Source organism: Dryas octopetala, chromosome 8 (assembly GCF_963921425.1).
Source record: "Dryas octopetala chromosome 8, drDryOcto1.1, whole genome shotgun sequence".
Lineage (NCBI taxonomy): Eukaryota > Viridiplantae > Streptophyta > Magnoliopsida > Rosales > Rosaceae > Dryas > Dryas octopetala.
In genome coordinates, this window is record NC_141373.1 from 8,709,338 (window position 1) to 8,727,267 (window position 17,930).

The following is a 17,930-nucleotide window of genomic DNA, read 5'->3' on the forward strand; positions in this document are numbered from 1 at the left end:
CAACAACAAACAGTTCACTTAACCCCATCTACTATTTAAATTTTAAAACCACATTATAAAGAATTTTCTTATATGGTGAGAATTATTTCCCCTAATTGCACAAAAAATATTGTATCTTAGCAAACCCTAAGAAACAAAACCTTGTTCCAATTTTCTTATATTCCCTCCTCCCAATTAACATTCCCAGCAACCAATTAAGCATAGTATATAACAAATATGAAATTAATAGCTGAGTTTATTTGCATATATACATATGAATGCAGTTTACATATACCTAGAATTTATAACTTGATATTTTTGTTTTGACCATTGTATAACTTGATAATGGGAATAGGGGTTTACCTAAGACTTGTGGAAGAAAGCCCTCTATCCAATAATCAATATTATTCCAGAATCTTAATATATATGTGTTGGAATAAAATATATTGGAAATTCCACTTATGGCCCCAAATCCAATCCCATTGGACACAGGTCACCCACTAGAGTGGGCCCCACTTATCGTCTAAAATTAAGCCTAAAATAACGACCACCCAAAGTTAGTTACCCCTTCCCGCGGCTACAATGCCACTTCTTCACGCTCTCTGCCTCCCAACACCTCCCTCTTCCTCTTCCTCTTCCTCATCTCCTCTTCCCACCAAACTCCAAACCCTAAACCCTTCAAACCCTAATCCCCATCATCCTTACTTCATCAAGTTCCGTACATCCTACCGCGAAAACCTCCGCTACCTCAAATCTCTCGGCGTCGTCCGCCCCGAGACCAAGCCCAAAAACCTCCCCCTCCCCGACGCCGCCGACCACCTCCTGGCCACCGTCGATTTCCTTAAATCAAAGGGCTTCTCCGATTCCGACATCCCCCGCCTCGCCTTCCTCTGCCCCAAGCTCTTCTCCCCCAACTTCGACCCCACCGACATCGCCCCCGTCTTCGACTTCCTCGCCGCCGACCTCTCCGCCTCCTCCTCCTCCTCCGTCGGCCTAATCCTCCGCTGCCCCGACCTCCTCTTCTCCGACGTCGAGTTCTGCCTCCGCCCGACGCTGCATTATCTCAAACAGCTGGGGATCGAGAACGCGAAGCTCAGCTCGCCGACGAATCTGAACGCGCATTTGCTGAACACACGGGTGGAGAAGCTTAGGAGGAAGGTCAGGTTCCTGAGGAGCATTGGTTTCTCGTACGAGGAGGCTGCGAAGGCGTGCGAGCGGTTGCCAGCAATTTTCGGGTACAGTTTAGAGGAGAACTTGCGGCCCAAGTATGAGTATTTGGTGAAGGAGATGGGGAGAAGTGTGGAGGAGTTGAAGAAGTTTCCACAGTATTTTGGTTTCAGTTTGGAGAAGAGAATAGTGCCAAGGCATTTGCATTTGAAGCAGAGGAGTGTGAGAATTCCTTTGAATAGGATGTTGCTGTGGAGTGACCAAAAATTTTATGCAAAGTGGAAATAATAATGAAATAGTTAACAAATTGTTTAATTGCTTTTGTTTTTTGACCTGCAAAAAAAAATGTTAAATACAAAAATAGTTTATGAACTTTATAGTGAATCTTAATTTGGTCCACTAACTATAAAAATTATTAATTTGATTTATAAACTTTTCAAGTTGTATTAAAGCAATACAAACATTAACTCTTATCGAAAAATTTAACGAAAACTAATCTCATGCGACCAGTTCTATTAATTTTCAGATAAAAATTAACGTTTGTACTGTTTTTTATACAACTTAAAAAATTTATGGACTAAATTGACACTTTTTATAGTTACTGAACCAAATTAAAAATCAGTGTAAAATTCGTAAACTATTTTTGTATTTAACCCTTTTTTTTTTATAAGAAATATTTATGATTTTAACATTAATTTGAATTCAACACTACGAAAACTGCAACCAAACAACATTTCTTTCTCTTTATGTTATGATCCATATGAGGATTGATAGAGAGAGGAAGGGTTGTTTGGTTGCAGTTTTTTGCAATGATAAATGTGGGGAAAAAAAAATTACATAAAAGAAGTTGGGTCAAAAATCAAGTTCAAAATAATTGAGTTCAAATAAAGATTCAAAAAAAAAACAATCTTAATCAATTAAATACAAAAGAAAAATAAACCCATATTACCCATAATAATAAAGATCAAGTATCTTAGTATCGAAATGATGTTGTGAAGTTTGAGTTATGGTATTTGATATAATTTAGTGAGAATTCCAATTTAGAGATTTTATGTAAATTGTAACATTCATGAGAAGAATAGAAGAGAAGACAAAATATTTTTACAAGTGAGACATATGCTCATCACATTGGTATTCATTCTACAACGTAAATTAAAATTTTTTCCTTTTTCAAAAGTTTGCACTGCGCACGGCCCTTAGTCCCTTCTATGTTCCATCCCAGTTAACAGTTCAATGTCAACTCCAACTTCAGCAATCTTGGTTTCTTTAGAAGCCTTTGCTACTTTAGCAATGTTCTCAACATCAAAGTCGATGGCTATCTGTTTTACAAGGCCATCAAGCATCTGTTTTAGCCAAAACAACAAGAACATTACTGATTAAACAATAGCCCCTTAAAGAGGTGAGGATGATACAAGGTACTACGCAATACAGCTATCTGATACTAACAGGTAAATTATTTTACTGCTACAAATATATTCATGCAGTAAATACATGCAAAAAAGCAAGATATGCCAACATCTTATTTTCAATAAAAACAAGCATTATTTTGTTTCAAAAATAAAAACAAGAATTACCCCTAAATGGATATAATTATTCAAAACATACCAGTGATCCAATGGCAACTAAAGCCCTGAATTTTGCATCAACTTCTATATTTTCCTCTTCCGCAATCTGCAAAAAACCACACCTCACAAACATGATCCTAACATCTGAAAATCTCTACAGTATAAAAGGCACTCTAATCCATCTCAAGAATATATCCACGTTCATCTTTTGAGAAGGAACATCAAATAAGAAAACAAAAAAAGCAAATTTCAGATGTAGAGGCAATTAAAACAGTAGAGCGATAAGATGATATTCTATACCTGAAGAGCTGCTGACAGAACCTGTGATTGACCTTCTTGATCCTTCTTTTCAATCAACAACACAGCATAACTGTCAAGATCAAAGAAGAAGCCTAAAGGTCAATGCCAATCTCAATCAGTTACAATAGTACCAAGTGTTGAGCACATTATGTCAAAATAGTACCAAGGAGAAAGCCTAAAGGTCAATGCCAAGCATAAAGTTAAACTTCTAGTTGGCTTCACAGTCTTCTTTCAAATGACAAATATGAAGCCTCAAATCTATTCAAATTACAGCTATAATTGGATTCTAGTTTGCTACAAATAAAAAAATTTCCTCTAGAAATAAATTCAAAGAGAAGGAAAAGGAAAATGAGGCCAACCGTTCACTTAAGGTCATGGTTTTAATGTTTTATTTGAAACAAATTACATGAGCAATCAAAAGAAAACTTACTTGAGTAGCAAGGTTGCATAAGATAACTGTAAATTCTTATTTGGAGATGCAGAACAACTTGAATACGCATCTAGAATCTGCAAAATCATTCAAGAAATGAAGTTAATAAATCATGATATTCAGAATTGAAGATACAATTACCATGACAAGCTATGCAACCCTTGCGATAATCGTCATGATTCAAGTACAAACAATCAAAAACACATTTTTGACCTCACTACATAGATCTATTCAAGCAATTATTCAAATAAAAACTCAAATAATGACTCCTGCAGCAATTGCAGGACACATGTTCTTAACAGAACATTATTCATAATTAAAATAAAAACCAAAAACAATGCATCATACACATTTAATTTACATATTGGCAGCAATACCAATTTAAGTTATTTGACATGTGATCATAAAAAATAAAATAAATAAACAAAATAAAGTTCATATTGCAACATGCCGCAAAGTAAGCCTCACCAAACATTGAATTGCAAAAAAATCAGTGTGTTTTTCAAAAGCACTGGACCAACAAATAAGGCATAAATCATCATAAGAATGTACCAAATTAATCGTACTGATATGTTCTAATAAAGAAAGTTTATATATGATTATGAACTAATAGCCAAACATAAAACTTCCACGAAAGGTGAAATTTGAAAACAGTGGTGCGCACTTCTTTTCTTTGAGAAGAAACAGATATTTTATTAAAACATAAAAGCAGCTACAACATAAGCAGTGGACAAGGAGTCCACTACAGAGTGCCTAATGCAACTAAAAGAGCCATCTAAAATTTTAATGAAAAGAAACAACTGTACAACCAAGCAACCAAACAAACATCTAAGCCAGGTAAACAAGAAAAAACAAGACACAGTAGCTCTCCAATATAATAAAATATTGGAGACAGAAACGCCTCTAAACTCTGCAGTGACCAAAGCCGAGAGAGCCAACCAAGAAAATATGGTGAGCACTTCACAGACAATTATTACCCATCTAAAGGATATAGGGGAAAAAAAGTGCATGCCAATCAAACTTATAAATCTATTAGTCACTATCATGCCCAATATTGAACTTCTTTAAATTGAATAAATGAAGAAATCTAATAGACATCTACTGATACTAAACCCTATCATCAACAAAGAATCGAATATATTTACAAGAACAACAAGCAAGGCCGCAAACAGGATTTGAATATGTGACTGAGAAAGAGCCCTCTAGCCTCTCTAATAACTTGGAAGCCCCAAGAATAATGTTATGTCAACACCTTTAATGGTTGTCAAGACAATTTAGAAGGAAGGCTAACCTCACTGCGATGCTTTTGTAACCAGTTGTAGTAGACTGAATTCTTGAAGAGATTTGTCACAACACGAACACTTGTTAAGAGATTTGCAGGAAGTGAAGGACTCGTTGCGACTTTTTTTATCATTTCCAATAGTAAATCTGGGAGTACAAAAGGTAGAAGTTAAGGTCAAACTAGAAATAATAACAGTAACAAAAGAAAGTGAGAAATTTGATTCATTATTAATGTTGTGCATTGTATACATTTGGAGAAATCAACTTAAGCATGTTCCTAAGTGATCTGGCCTCATCAACCAGTCTTCATCTTCTTCTTTTTTTTGTTTTTTGACAACTCTCCATCAACATATATTTTTAAAATTCATCAATAAATTTGAAATAGTTATATATTTGACATAAGAAAGAACCATATGGATTACTGTGACAACCAATTTTCAAGATAAAAGCATAGCATGGAATATCTCTAATATCAGTACCATTTTCAGCTTCAACATGCTGGAGAAGTTGAGTTGCCCCATCAGGATGCAGTACAATCATCCTCAAAGTATCAATAACTGCAGATGAAAAGAAAATGAACTGAGTAGATCTAAGTTTTCTGAGAAGTGTGCGCTCAATAGACATAATACCATTCACAACAGTAAAACGGGACTCCAATTAAATTTCAACAATAACAATGGATCATACAGCATTCAGCATTCTACATGATAAGCCATAGCTTATTAATATTCTCTAAAAGAAAGTTCCAAGTGTATAACGACTCTTATTACAGGATCTCCTTTGAAAACGGATATGCATATGTAGTCACATCATTTGTATGGCATGGCTCCAATTCCCATGCAGGACTACCACATCAACTTTTGGAAATGAGAAATTTACAATTATACAAAATTGACACTGAGATCATTACTTGAATACTTGTGTTTTGTAATATCCCAATGCACACCACATTACATGTCTTCTTCTCTTTTCTTTGTCTTTCCTGTATCGTTTTTCAGTTTCATTTTAACATGGAGCTTTAAATCATAAAGCTAAGAATCCACTTAAACTGCACACTAGTGTACAGAAAATGTGGTATCGTGCATGCTGACAGGGTTTAGTATAAGGCCCAAGAGACAATCACCAACAAGCCAACTCAAACAGTTGTATCTATTTGAGATTGGATAGCCATTGGATAACCCAAACCATCCTATTATCAACTTCATTCCATTATAGGTCATCTTTATGTTAAAAATAATAGAAGACAATGAATTTTAAGAGTGTTCAGATGTAATCCCAAGGGATCGTGTATGCACTCCAAGACCTAAAAACATGAAGAACAGACCCATACCAAAATCCCAACAGAAGTTCACACACTAACCTGGAAATAACATTGTAACTGGCCATGATTTTAACAATCTCAGCAACATAGCAATGTCAACTTCGGCAAATTTACTAGAATGATAATGTGATGTATCCTTCAATATTTTAACAATAGCACCCAGCCTGGAAACCTCAACTTCCTTTAAAGACAAGTTCTTCTTCTCCTACAAGACATTACCAAAGGGTCCATTATTCAGGAAAGCATATATTACAAAAAGAAATATAAGGAACACAGTTTTGAAACAGAAATTTAAAAATACTAAGAACGCCCAGCTGCTCCTCAGGTTGAACTATAGATTGAAAATTGAAAAACAAAATAAATACAAAAGAGAATAAGAATTAAAATAATAAATTAACAATAATTAGCACATTACCATTAGTTACTCAACCCTATCAAGCACAATGAAAGGAATAAGAAAAAACTACAGTTACCTACTTATGAACAAGTTTTGATGGAATAGAATTTCTACAACATACAATGCTGAAAATAAATATCAGCAAATGGTGAAAATAACATCAGGAACCTAAACCATTAATCTGAAATCCATGATCCATACATCAGTATCAGTCGCGTCCGAAAACTATTTCATTCCCTTCTACCACTTGAGGAAAGAACCAGTTCCATACAGTGATGCAGAGTGTTGATCCAGAAATTAGAGATCACAAACAAGTGATCCAGACACAGTCGACTTGAATGAACTTAGCCAAGGTACAAGATGGTAAATAGAACGCACACGTATAAATCAGAGATCAGACAAGAAAATTCAAGGTTTAAGAACGCAGCAAGCCTGCCAATTTTAACAATGATTCATCTACAAGCCTTATGTTTTTGGTGCCCGCTTGGGTGCAAAAATACCAGATAACTTTTTATATGTATTACCATCCAACTATAAATGATGCCACTTTTCAACTATTCACGATACTTAGCAAGAGGGTGGAGGTAGCTTAAAGTTATCTGTTGAAGATGAGCATGACAAATAGGAAATTTCAAAAATGACAAAGAAATAGAATTCCAAAGGTTGGTCAAAGCTTATCAAAAGAGAACTTGAAATCCCTACCATTCCAATGTGATAAAATTATATCAGCAGTATATATAACAATATGTAAAATTGATATAAATATATATATGTATATATTTAAGAAAAAATTTGAAAAACTGAAACTTTCGACCATGACAAAAACCAACCTGGTCAGAGACTAGGGTATTATTGAACTCTGTAATCTTCTTGAGGATCCCATCAAACTGAGCCACGTCAAAAACAAGCATTCCTTTCTGGAAACAAATCATTCAAGGAAAAAGAAGCTTTTAGTATGACCCTGACAAAACAAATACCCAAGTTTCTTGAAAGATGTGAAGAACAAAATCAAGAGAACCCAGTCCATCCAAAAAACCCGATTTGTGAAACCAGCCAGAAAAAGAATTGACATTAAAATAATGATTTCCAAGTAGAACTATGACTAGCAGTACTTGCTTCTGCAAATAAAGCATTCACAATGCGGACTAAACTCAGCTCCTGCAAGTCTTAATCCCAACTACTTGGCATCAGCTACTGAATACCCAAATTTCTTGGAAGAGGTGAAGAATAAAACCAAGAACACATAGTCTATCACTTGATCCAAAAAAACCCAGTTGCAAACCCAGCCAGGAAAATAATCGACATTGAAATAATGAGTTTCAAGTAGAACTGTGACTACCAGTACTTGCTTCTGAGAATAAAGCATTCATAATGCTGACTACACTCAGCTCCAGTAAGTCTCGATCCCAACTACTTGGTAACTTGCTATTAGTTACCGAATCATTAAGGGTATAAGGAAATTCAATGATAGTACCCTCAAACTTTGTTTTCTTTTCTTAAAAACTGAAAAAAATAAAAAAAATTGGCCTAAAACTATAACTAGTCAAAAACAAATTTGCAAGATCTATCCCACTCTGCCCAATAACTGCAAGCAAATACTCCTGAGGATAAATCCATAGGATTTCAAATGACGTAAATTCAAGAATAAGTTAAGAGGTGTAAAATTGACCAGTGTTGCCCATTTCTAGTAAATAGATCAAAATTGTACACTAAGTTGAGAGTTTTAAGACTGCTTAGCCTTCCCAGATATGTCCACCTTTTAAAACCCAGTTCTTAAGATGGATGTCCAGATTATACAAAATAATTGGATAACAGCATGTCAGGTTTTTTTTTTTTTTTTTTTTTTGGGTAAGTGAATTACAGCATGTAATTTCTTTTTGGTAAATGAATTACAGCATGTAAGTTTATACAAAGAACACTTAATATAATAAATGAATCATCAATAAGTTCAAAATAACAGTCATTAACTCAATGAAATGGGCCTTAGTCTCAAAACATGGATATGCCAAGCAATCCTGCATCAAAATTGGTCTTTATCTAGAACCCTATTTTAAAATTATTGAAGCTAAGACCCTTCCTTGAGAGAAGTGTACAGAGCACAGATAAAACATAATGCCTAAAAATGACCACTTCATACTTATGATTAACATAACATGCACATGGAAATATAAGAAATGCATCCCAAACCTTCAGAACAAGAACTGCAAAAGCTTACCTTTGGGATATGTTTGAAAGTAGGTTTTGCAGAAATAGCTGTTGTAGGCAGAACAAATTAAAAACAATTTAGAATTCCGGTATTGATGGTCAATATAAAAAAAATGATATCAGTAATTCAATCAAAGAAAAACTACACATACCAGATTTGTTTGAAGATTGTCCAGGTACATAAGCACTAGCTGAAATGTGGAAAACAAAAAACAAATACATAATCAAATGAAAAGCAAACAAGGACAATATAACACATGAATAACCACCATATCAATGTTAGATGGGCACAATGACAGTATACTTACACCCAGTGTATGGATCGCGAAATGTTGAATCAAGTGTGAATTCTTTCTGTCCAGTATTCTGGAGGATGAACTGTACAACTTGTTCACGGTAGGAAAGAGGAAGGTTCTCATTCAAAAGCCACTTGTCAGCAGTGTCATATGGATTGTCTGAACATAAACAAGTGAATGCATGATAAATATTCTCGCAATAAAGTCTTTTGACTCAAGAAAGGTAAGTGTGTGTTTTGTAGCATATTATACTAGTACATGATATTCTAAATTACAAACAATAAAGTCATAAATTTGCACAGTTTACAAGATCACTAACTATATATTATTTATTATTCTAGAAGTTAATTTCCTTATAAATGGTATTATACATAAATTCTAATGGGAAACTATTTCAAGAAAAAAGAAGTTACTGTAGCACACTAGCACAGTTAAAGAAATCTTGTTTTTAGTCTTCTTTTTGACCTGGTGAATGCTAGAAGCCTAGAAATATATGTTGCAGTGGTAGTTATTTAGAGTTCACAGCAAAAAAAAAACAGTTTTCAGTCTATTAGGTTGTGTAATATCTCAACTTTTCAACAGATCAAAGGATGACCAGCTTAGAAAAAGACGACATCAAGGATTTTCAGATATGATACAAAATCCACAACTTAAGAGGAAAATAAAACGAACAAGATACAATCATAAAGGAGACAGGGCTAGAAGAGGAAAGATACCTGTTCGATTGTAAGGCAGCTTACGAACAGGTTCGCCATCTCCAATGTCGACATCAAATACTGAAGAGCAAGAATATATATATATATATATATATATATAATTACATAACATATGCGTAGAAAATAGAAATCAGATTATAAATTGACATACAAAAAATTCTGACCATAATCATATTCACTTCCATCAAGAACAGGACGCTTCATGCCATCATCTGGGCCATCAACAACTTCGCCAATCTGAATTGAAAAAAGTAAAATATGAAGGTTCCCAACTTTTGAGAATTATAGACAAACGTCACTAACATGGAAACATCTGTATAGCTAGCTCTTGTTCCATTTCTTTATTTAGAAAGCACATCCATATGAATTTAAGGTACTGTGAATGCAAAGTTTTCAATGTTTGGCTCATATATGGGGGATTAATACTATAGAAGGTAAGTTTTCCTTGTACTAAATGACGCATCAAAAACTGCTAGGCTTATGCCAAATTTGATTTTTATTCTCAACCTGCACATTCTAAAACCAGTTCCCAATTTCAATCCTTCACATTCCAGTTACAGACCACAGTATAACCTATGCAAAAGAAGTTCAAAGTTCAAAACTACTCATTTCCTTTTTGAGTTTCCTATATGATGCAAAAAATTATGCAGACATTAACTAATTCAACTGCCCAAGAAATGCAAACCCCCAGTACTAATCTGAAACTCAAAAAATTCAAGGTCATTGAATCATCAATCACATATTGGAAAAATGGTTTGAACTATAAATACACCCAAAAATGGTTAATCCAGTCATAACAGTAAACTAATTCATCCCCTACTGATTCACCATGTGTCTTTAGCTCTAACATGCTTTCTTCAAATAAACAGATATACAAATAAAAGAAGCACTCATAATAATTGAAAACCATCCAGCCATTTATGAGAAAAGACAGAAGGCATGCGGAAATATGACCAGGAGGCAAGTAGCTAAAATAGATATTAGTATGGAAATGTAAATTACTTTATCCCACTTCTGTTCTCTCATATTCCATGCATATGCCACACCATTGTCCCCCTCTCTGACAACTTTTGTCTGGCCATCACTGGTTCCTGGTCACAATACCATACAAAAAAAGATGTTTACATTATTTGACGTGCAACATTTACTACTTGTCAAAAGAATACAACATTTAGATATTGTTCGCAGAAGATCCCACTTGGAAGTTGCCATGGAAACCACATAATAAATTGTAAAATGATATACTATAAAATAATACTAAGTAAAAAACTTGCCTTCCTCAAAATAATTGTTCATTCAGAAATTGAAACAAGAAATCAAATAGAAATGTCTCTTAAACCAATGTGACATTGAGCAGAAGCCCGAAAGTCACTAAAGAAGAGTAAAATTGATTTCGCACCTGGAATCTGTAAAGCCTCTAGCCCTGGTAAATCTTCCAATTTCAATCCTCCAACCCTCTTCCTAACAGGAACAAGTTATTATATAAGGACAAGTAATAGGGGTAAACAAGATGATCCAATTAGCAACCAATAAATATTGTATTAAATTACAAAGAACCAAACAAATTCAGGTATATATTTGTATCTTCAGATAAGTGAAGAACTTTGAATACTATGTCATACACATCCATTAAAAAAAAAAAAAGGTAGAATGGAAACTAAAAAGATGGCCATACCTGCTAATTTTGTACTGAGAAAGTTGGGAGACATATGACTCCAGTTCTAGTGCGTTGGCAATTTTATCCTGATTTACTGTCCAGATACGTACAACTCCATCAGAACATGCTGTCACAATATCCCCATTTTCCAAGAATTTGGCATCCCAAACACAGCCAGGATGCTCTATGCTCTGCACGCAAACTCCATCTGGAAACAACATTATTTCCCACATAAATTTACAGTTCACTCAGAAAATGACCGCTTATGTTTCAAGGGCTGAAACTTAAGACTGTATAAAGATGATGCTTATGCACTCAAAAGGGATAAAAAGTATATTAATAATTCTTGCACCTTCATAATAGCAATGATAACATAAAGAAAAGAAAAAACTATCAATGTGCAAGAATTCCTGGAGTAAGTTTTTGGATCCTTTTTTTTACTCCCCACTACCAAACTCCAAGAAGAATTCATGTTATTACCAAGTTCAAAATTAATCACATTCGCATCTTTTTGCAATAAAGCATTCCCTTCTGCAAAAGAGTATATATAGGTCACAGTGAAGGAAGATCACAAAATTACTGCAATTTCCTCAAAGTGGGAATCAAAGTAAAATTGCATTCCTGATGTATAATTAATGAAACAGTATGGATTAAAACAAAAAAGACCCAAAAAGTTCTTCCAGAACTCTAATGAGCCTATTTTTTCGGTTTCTTTTTCCTAGGCAACATAAGGGGACCCTGCCCAGGCTCAAAGCTAGGAGAGGCCCTTGACCCTTGACAGCAGGTTGATTTTACCACCATGCTGTCCAAAAGGGACCTAACCAAGCGCAACTCACCAACAGTAAGTCTGTGATTAACTTCAAGTCATCAATCCAACAAGAGCCAGGCAAAAAACCCATCAAAACTGGAATTATAGGAAAAAGAGAAATCACAGGTGAAACTCACATGATTTCTCCAAAAGGTAGCATAAAAATCAGAAGCAATCACCTTTCCATATCTTAGCAAAACAATCTTCGCTACTACTGACTATTAGTCCGGACACATGTGAATCAACTGAATAGACAATGTTAGTATGGCCAACCATCTCCATTAAAACTTCTCCGCTTAGAGCCCATAACCTGATGGAACTGCAGCAAGCCAACAAAATAAATTAATTAGGGAGACCTATATTCCATAGACAAGAAAAAGGCTTGTTGTGAGAGGGGCGGGGGGGATTGCATGAGGGGGAAAGGCATGAATTTAAAGCACCAACCAGCGTATCCAAGTACAAACAACGAAACATTTATTATTTAATATGTTCATAAACAAGACCTTTGTTAGCAACAAAGTCAAATTTAAAAACATACTTCCGAATTCATTTATTATGCATAAGAGAGCGTAGCTTGCAAGGAAGGTTAATCAAATAAAGCGTTCTGCCTTTGCCTATAACTGACACATGGAACGAAAAATAAGTCAAAAAATTTTACAAGCTCACACCATTCTAATAATTGTCAAAAGTTTCAAAAAATGAAGTACCTACATACTCTGTGTGTGCATGTGTTTGTGTGTCTTCATAACTACAGGACCAGGTTGGGACTCTAAGCAGTGGTTAGGCATATTGGACAATAAGGCAGCCTTTTAACAAATCCAACTTCGTAGAAGAACCACATATCCAATTTGACCTATGGACAAATACGCAAGCATACGTTTCATGCTTGTTTGAGTAACAGCAATGAGATTCCCCAATATCATGCTAAGAATAGCTAGGATTTCCAGAAGAAGATGCCATTCGTTTGATGAGAAATAAAAAGGAATAACGAAAATTCGAGTGGCTGAAGCTGAAGCAGCTACTTTTGAAGTAACAGAAAGAAAAGCAACAACTGGAAATACAATGACCAAGCTATTAACAAGCTCGGTCATTGTATTTCCAGGCAATCTGTTTGGGTTAATCTATTTCCCGGTCATTGTATTTCTCTGTGCTTCAGTTCAGTTAACAAGCTCCTACTTACGTCGTCAGGCAATCTGTTTGTCAAATATGAGTCCTGTATGTTATCCTCATTAACTGATCTATTAAATCTTATATTTGTATCTTTTATATGTTTTTCTTCTGTTTTCAGACGTTTTCTTTTCATTTTGACAGCACTAAATTCAACACTACTCCTTCCATTCCAACACTAAGGCATGCCTTCAGGATTATGTTCATTTAAAGTATATCCTTAGAGCAAAATCAGCATTTCAATATAAACAGAGAAATAAATGCAAAAATAAGCTCACCCATCATGTGAAGCAGAAAGAATTCCCAGTCCAGACATCACTGCCAAGCCTCTGACCGTATCTGCACAATGCATGAGTACATGCATATCATAAGTAACTGCAAACCATTCTATGCAAGTCCTTGTTTTAATATGACATTCTATGCAAGTCATTAGAGCAATGTCTTCAAATCTAATAGTCTTTTTGGCAGCTTCTAATCCAATTCTAGCTCTAGTTATATCCTATTAATAACAATCAGGATTTAGGTTTTTAAGCATAGTAAGGCAGTCTCATTAATTTTAGTTCTTAGATACGCCACAAGGTACAATACGCCCAAACAACACAGTTATTCAGGACCTATGAAATGACCTAATAAAAGTAATATAAGAAAACACAAATACCTGTATGCCCGACAAAAGTGTGAGTGCACGTACTTCCTCTCCAAAGTTTTAAAGTAGTATCACTTGAACCTAGATGCAGAAAACAGAGTCAACACCATAAGTTCCAAGAAAGAGTTGCATTTGAATCTGATGCAGAATGTGATTAATTGGCCAGCTCCACACGACAAGATCAAACAATATCTAACAGATAAGGCAATTTCCTACATATGAGGTAGCGATAGTAAACATCAAGCCAATTCTTATTTTCAGATAAACAGTTCTATTATCAAAATCAAACTCGTCACTTATCAGGTACTGAAGTGGACACTTAAACAAGGCATCGAATGCCAAGAATACCAATCTCTAGGAATGTCACCATGGGATGGCTGAGTCATATATTGTTTGCACCATAACAATGACTACATAGTGTCCAGGCTAAAATTCACCAAACTAACATGGTTCCCATTGACATAATGACCAACTTGAATGCACTACAATGCCACTAAGTCACATAGTTAGCAGCAGCCAACTTTCAGAGCTCTCACTTGTCAAGAAGCCAGGAACTCCAATCCAAACAATGAGAGTTTACAAAGGTATGGAGCATTTTGATCCTAAAAACATTGTATCACATAGCATATATATATATCAACTACATTGAGTGCTTAAAATGTGCAATTGTGCATCATGCATCATCACAAGACCCAAAAGCTACACTGCCTACATGCATCACATACCATACAAAGTTTTAAGCCCGCCAAACTTGAGCCAAGCACTTGTGAGAAGCAAATACAACATAAGTGTTCAGCTAAGCCTGCCTGGTAATTTCGCAAACTCCCTAACAATTTGACCCATGCAACCACTGCTGCAGACTTAGATCATGAGTCTAACGTCCTGCCTAGCACTTATTTTTTGATTGACTTGGTCAGATATCTAGTGATCACTGGCTCAGCTAGGCCTAAGAGTTGACGCTTGACTAATGTGCTTCTCTCGCTCACATTTAAAAAAATATATATGCATATGACATTAACCAAATAAGGATTACAAGCCAGAAAAAGGGATTCAAAATGGGGTCCACAAATTTAGTAAAACCGTACCTCAGTGCTTCTGTGAAAAAAAAAAAAAAAAAAAAAAAAGCCTTCAACAAGTTAATAAACATACCCGTGACAAGCTCACCCGAAGGCAGCTTTATAATTGCTTGGATCGCAGCCTTATGAGCCTCCCAAAACTCTACTGATTGGCCATTCCTCCACCGTCTTAAAGTACTGTAGAGAAAACACAGAAAGAAAATCAATGTTATATAATGTCAGAAGAGCACAATAGCTTAGAGTCCAAAACAAAGTCAACTATCTGTATGGCATAAAGGAGATCAATAGTAAGTCAACCAGCACAAATAAAATACACAAACACACACACACACAAAGCTTCTTAGATGGGTTTCTCCTTGCAAGATCCCTGGCCATTTGAACTGCAACCAAGGGCGTCTGAACAGCCCTTTGGTTTCTTTACATTATCTATTCCAGGCTAGAATGGGATTTATTACTATTGCGTGTAGAGTAGGGTTTAGGGTTTAGATTTGAGGATTTAGGAAGGTTTAGGTCATTAAGCCCTAAACGGAAGAACTAAAAATAAAAATTGTTGGGTGTTCGAACAGTGCAGAATAACGCATGTGGGATTCCCACACTTGAACCTCCTCAATTACTTATATATACAAATATAGGGAACTTCAGGTGCAGGATCCTGTTTTGTGGGATTCCAAAGCTGATCAATCGGCTAGTTAAAAGTTTTCCAAATTTGCAAGTCCAGATCAATCTGCTCGGGGAGTTTTGGCTTTTTTTAGTTTTTTATCTCATGCCAGACAAGATTGATTACAAAAGATCCCCTATAGAAGCCGCATGTTTGTGTGTGTGTGTGTGTGGTCCGTCTTTAGAACAATTAAGCACATTGGGGACACCGGCACCGATCAATTACCCGTGTTTTGTCTAGCTTTCAACACGGATTGATTGCCACCTGTTAATCATTTAGCTTTTAAGCTCTAACTCTCAAATTTTGGGCTGCAAAAATCGAGAGTTAATATAGTAAGCAACCTTGCCAGAATAGGATCAAAAATTGGAAAGAAAGTTGCTGGTCGAAGCAATGAAGGTTATGGCAGTGCAAATACTGGTTTGCAGATCAGTTGCACGATAGTCGCTCTAGAGAATATTTCATTATATGTATAAACCAATTTATTAAGTAAGACAGCTAACATATGGATTACCCAGGTATGTTTAACCAGTTCATATGGAGACTCCAAGCCAAATCATTTTTCCATAAATTTGCTTACTCGCAAAATCAACACAAAACCAAGATGAACTCTATAACACAACATGCTTCCCACAAACAACAATAAAGGTTAATATACTACTTGTAAAAATTGATCCAACCCATGCAGACAACTCAGAAAAAAGCAAAAAGTATAAACACACCAGTCCACAGAAGATGAGACAATGTCCCCATTATCCAAAGCAATGCCGGAGACTTGCATCTGATGGCCCTTGAGAGTTTGCACCTTCTCCCCACTCCTCAAGTCCCATACCAACACCATCGTGTCCATGCCGCCAGACACAAGTCCGCCATCTGGGTATTCCTCATTGGGTGAAATCCACACCAATGGGCCCACAAAACTCGTGTGGCCCAGCAAAATCTTTGACGCGGCGTACAGGCGTTCATTGGAAGGGTCCAAGGACCACAACCTAATGGTTCGATCGCGGGACGAAGTGGCTATACCCGCATTGCCACACACACAAATCCCACGAACCTAAATTCATTGTCCATTGTTAATCAGTAAATTTCAAGTACAAAGAACTGAATTCTTTTATCTCTTTCTGGGTACAGAACAGTATAACAGAATTATTCATTCATGTGCAGAGATAGTAGATTCAAACAAATTGGGCTTAAAAATGAAAAGGGTTATGTGGGTGAGAGATCTTACGTCGTCTTCGTGGCCTCGTAGTTCGCAGCGCAACTGGTACTCTTTGAAATCGATGTCCATGAGAGAAAGAGGGTTTTAGGGTAGTGATCAGAAAAGGGGTTTTACTTAGAATGGAGTTTGGGAGAACAAAGATAAGTGGGGTTTATGAGTTTGGACGAAAGAAAAGCAAAATGGTGTGTGAATTGCTGATTACATAGTCGTTGGGAGTCTGGGTTTTACTGGGAAAGCATCGAAACATACCTTGTTCTCCAAGTTCTTGTACAGTTTATTTGGTTCGACTTGTCCTCTTTCTTTTATCTTACTGTGGGTTCTGCATTTTGACTGTTCAGTGATTCAGTCATCTCCAAACTCAATTTAATTTCTGACCCACTAAAAAAAGAGAAAAAACAAAAAGAGAGAGGCTTAAACAGAAAGTACTCCTTCCAAATGTGGGTCATTTTCAATTCCCCTTACAAGTTACAATTTCAATATAGACCGAGAACTTTTAAATTTTAGTCAGTGCAATACCTTGTTAGTTGATACCCATCCGTTCAACCATTATGTGATGAAATAGCATGGATGTGGTTCATTTTTAACTTAGGTGGAAACCAAATTGACACCACGTGAGCAAAAGTGCAAAACATAACAAAATTTTCTTTTTAAAAATGTTAAAATAATTTTTTTTTCTTTTGTGTAATGACAGGTCAAAGTAGGGCAGAACCAAATGAAAATGAGGCCTAACACAAAAACTACAAAGAAGCCTTCCCAATTTATTATTTAAATATAAAATTTTCAATAAAACATTTCATTGAAAAATCATTATTCTTACCTTTAAGATGCTAAATATTTATTTTAGTTTTATATTCAAATTTGTTTCACATATGGTTTTTTATAGATAACATGGCTAATCTACTTAATCATTTGAATAAATAAAAACAAAACATGATTATTAACTAAAAAGATTAGACATTTAGGCTTGTTTATATTTAGGGCCATTATTTTTCTTGTTTCTATTTGGGCTTTTATGGAAGAGTAAGTAAAAGGAACTTGCTCTAAA

At 35.4% G+C, this 17,930-nt stretch overlaps 2 protein-coding genes across 3 annotated transcripts; one reads left to right on the forward strand and one right to left on the reverse strand.

The window, feature by feature from the left end:
• The first annotated feature begins 80 nt into the window (after positions 1–80).
• LOC147276900 (Mitochondrial transcription termination factor family protein) lies at positions 81–1,465 on the forward strand. The gene has a single exon (XM_086254860.1). It carries the CDS (start codon positions 562–564, stop codon positions 1,432–1,434), a length of 873 nt encoding a protein of 290 aa, XP_086110986.1. The 5' UTR covers positions 81–561; the 3' UTR covers positions 1,435–1,465.
• Positions 1,466–2,131: 666 nt separating this feature from the next.
• Positions 2,132–17,228, reverse strand: LOC147276901 (transducin family protein / WD-40 repeat family protein). Of its 2 annotated transcripts, none has more exons than XM_086253453.1 (22): positions 16,895–17,228; positions 16,389–16,720; positions 15,085–15,188; positions 13,948–14,016; positions 13,568–13,628; positions 12,302–12,441; positions 11,333–11,522; positions 11,057–11,118; positions 10,660–10,748; positions 9,822–9,894; positions 9,658–9,717; positions 8,954–9,100; positions 8,798–8,836; positions 8,656–8,693; positions 7,271–7,357; positions 6,083–6,248; positions 5,202–5,279; positions 4,733–4,869; positions 3,442–3,518; positions 3,012–3,081; positions 2,752–2,817; positions 2,132–2,465 (listed from the first exon to the last, which is right to left on the reverse strand). In XM_086253453.1, exons 1-22 carry the CDS (start codon positions 16,952–16,954, stop codon positions 2,343–2,345), a joined length of 2,268 nt encoding a protein of 755 aa, XP_086109579.1. In that variant the 5' UTR covers positions 16,955–17,228; the 3' UTR covers positions 2,132–2,342. The 2 variants fall into 2 exon arrangements, with proteins under 2 accessions (XP_086109579.1, XP_086109578.1); XM_086253452.1 differs by having other exon boundaries at positions 2,132–2,489; positions 16,895–17,226.
• Positions 17,229–17,930: the final 702 nt, after the last annotated feature.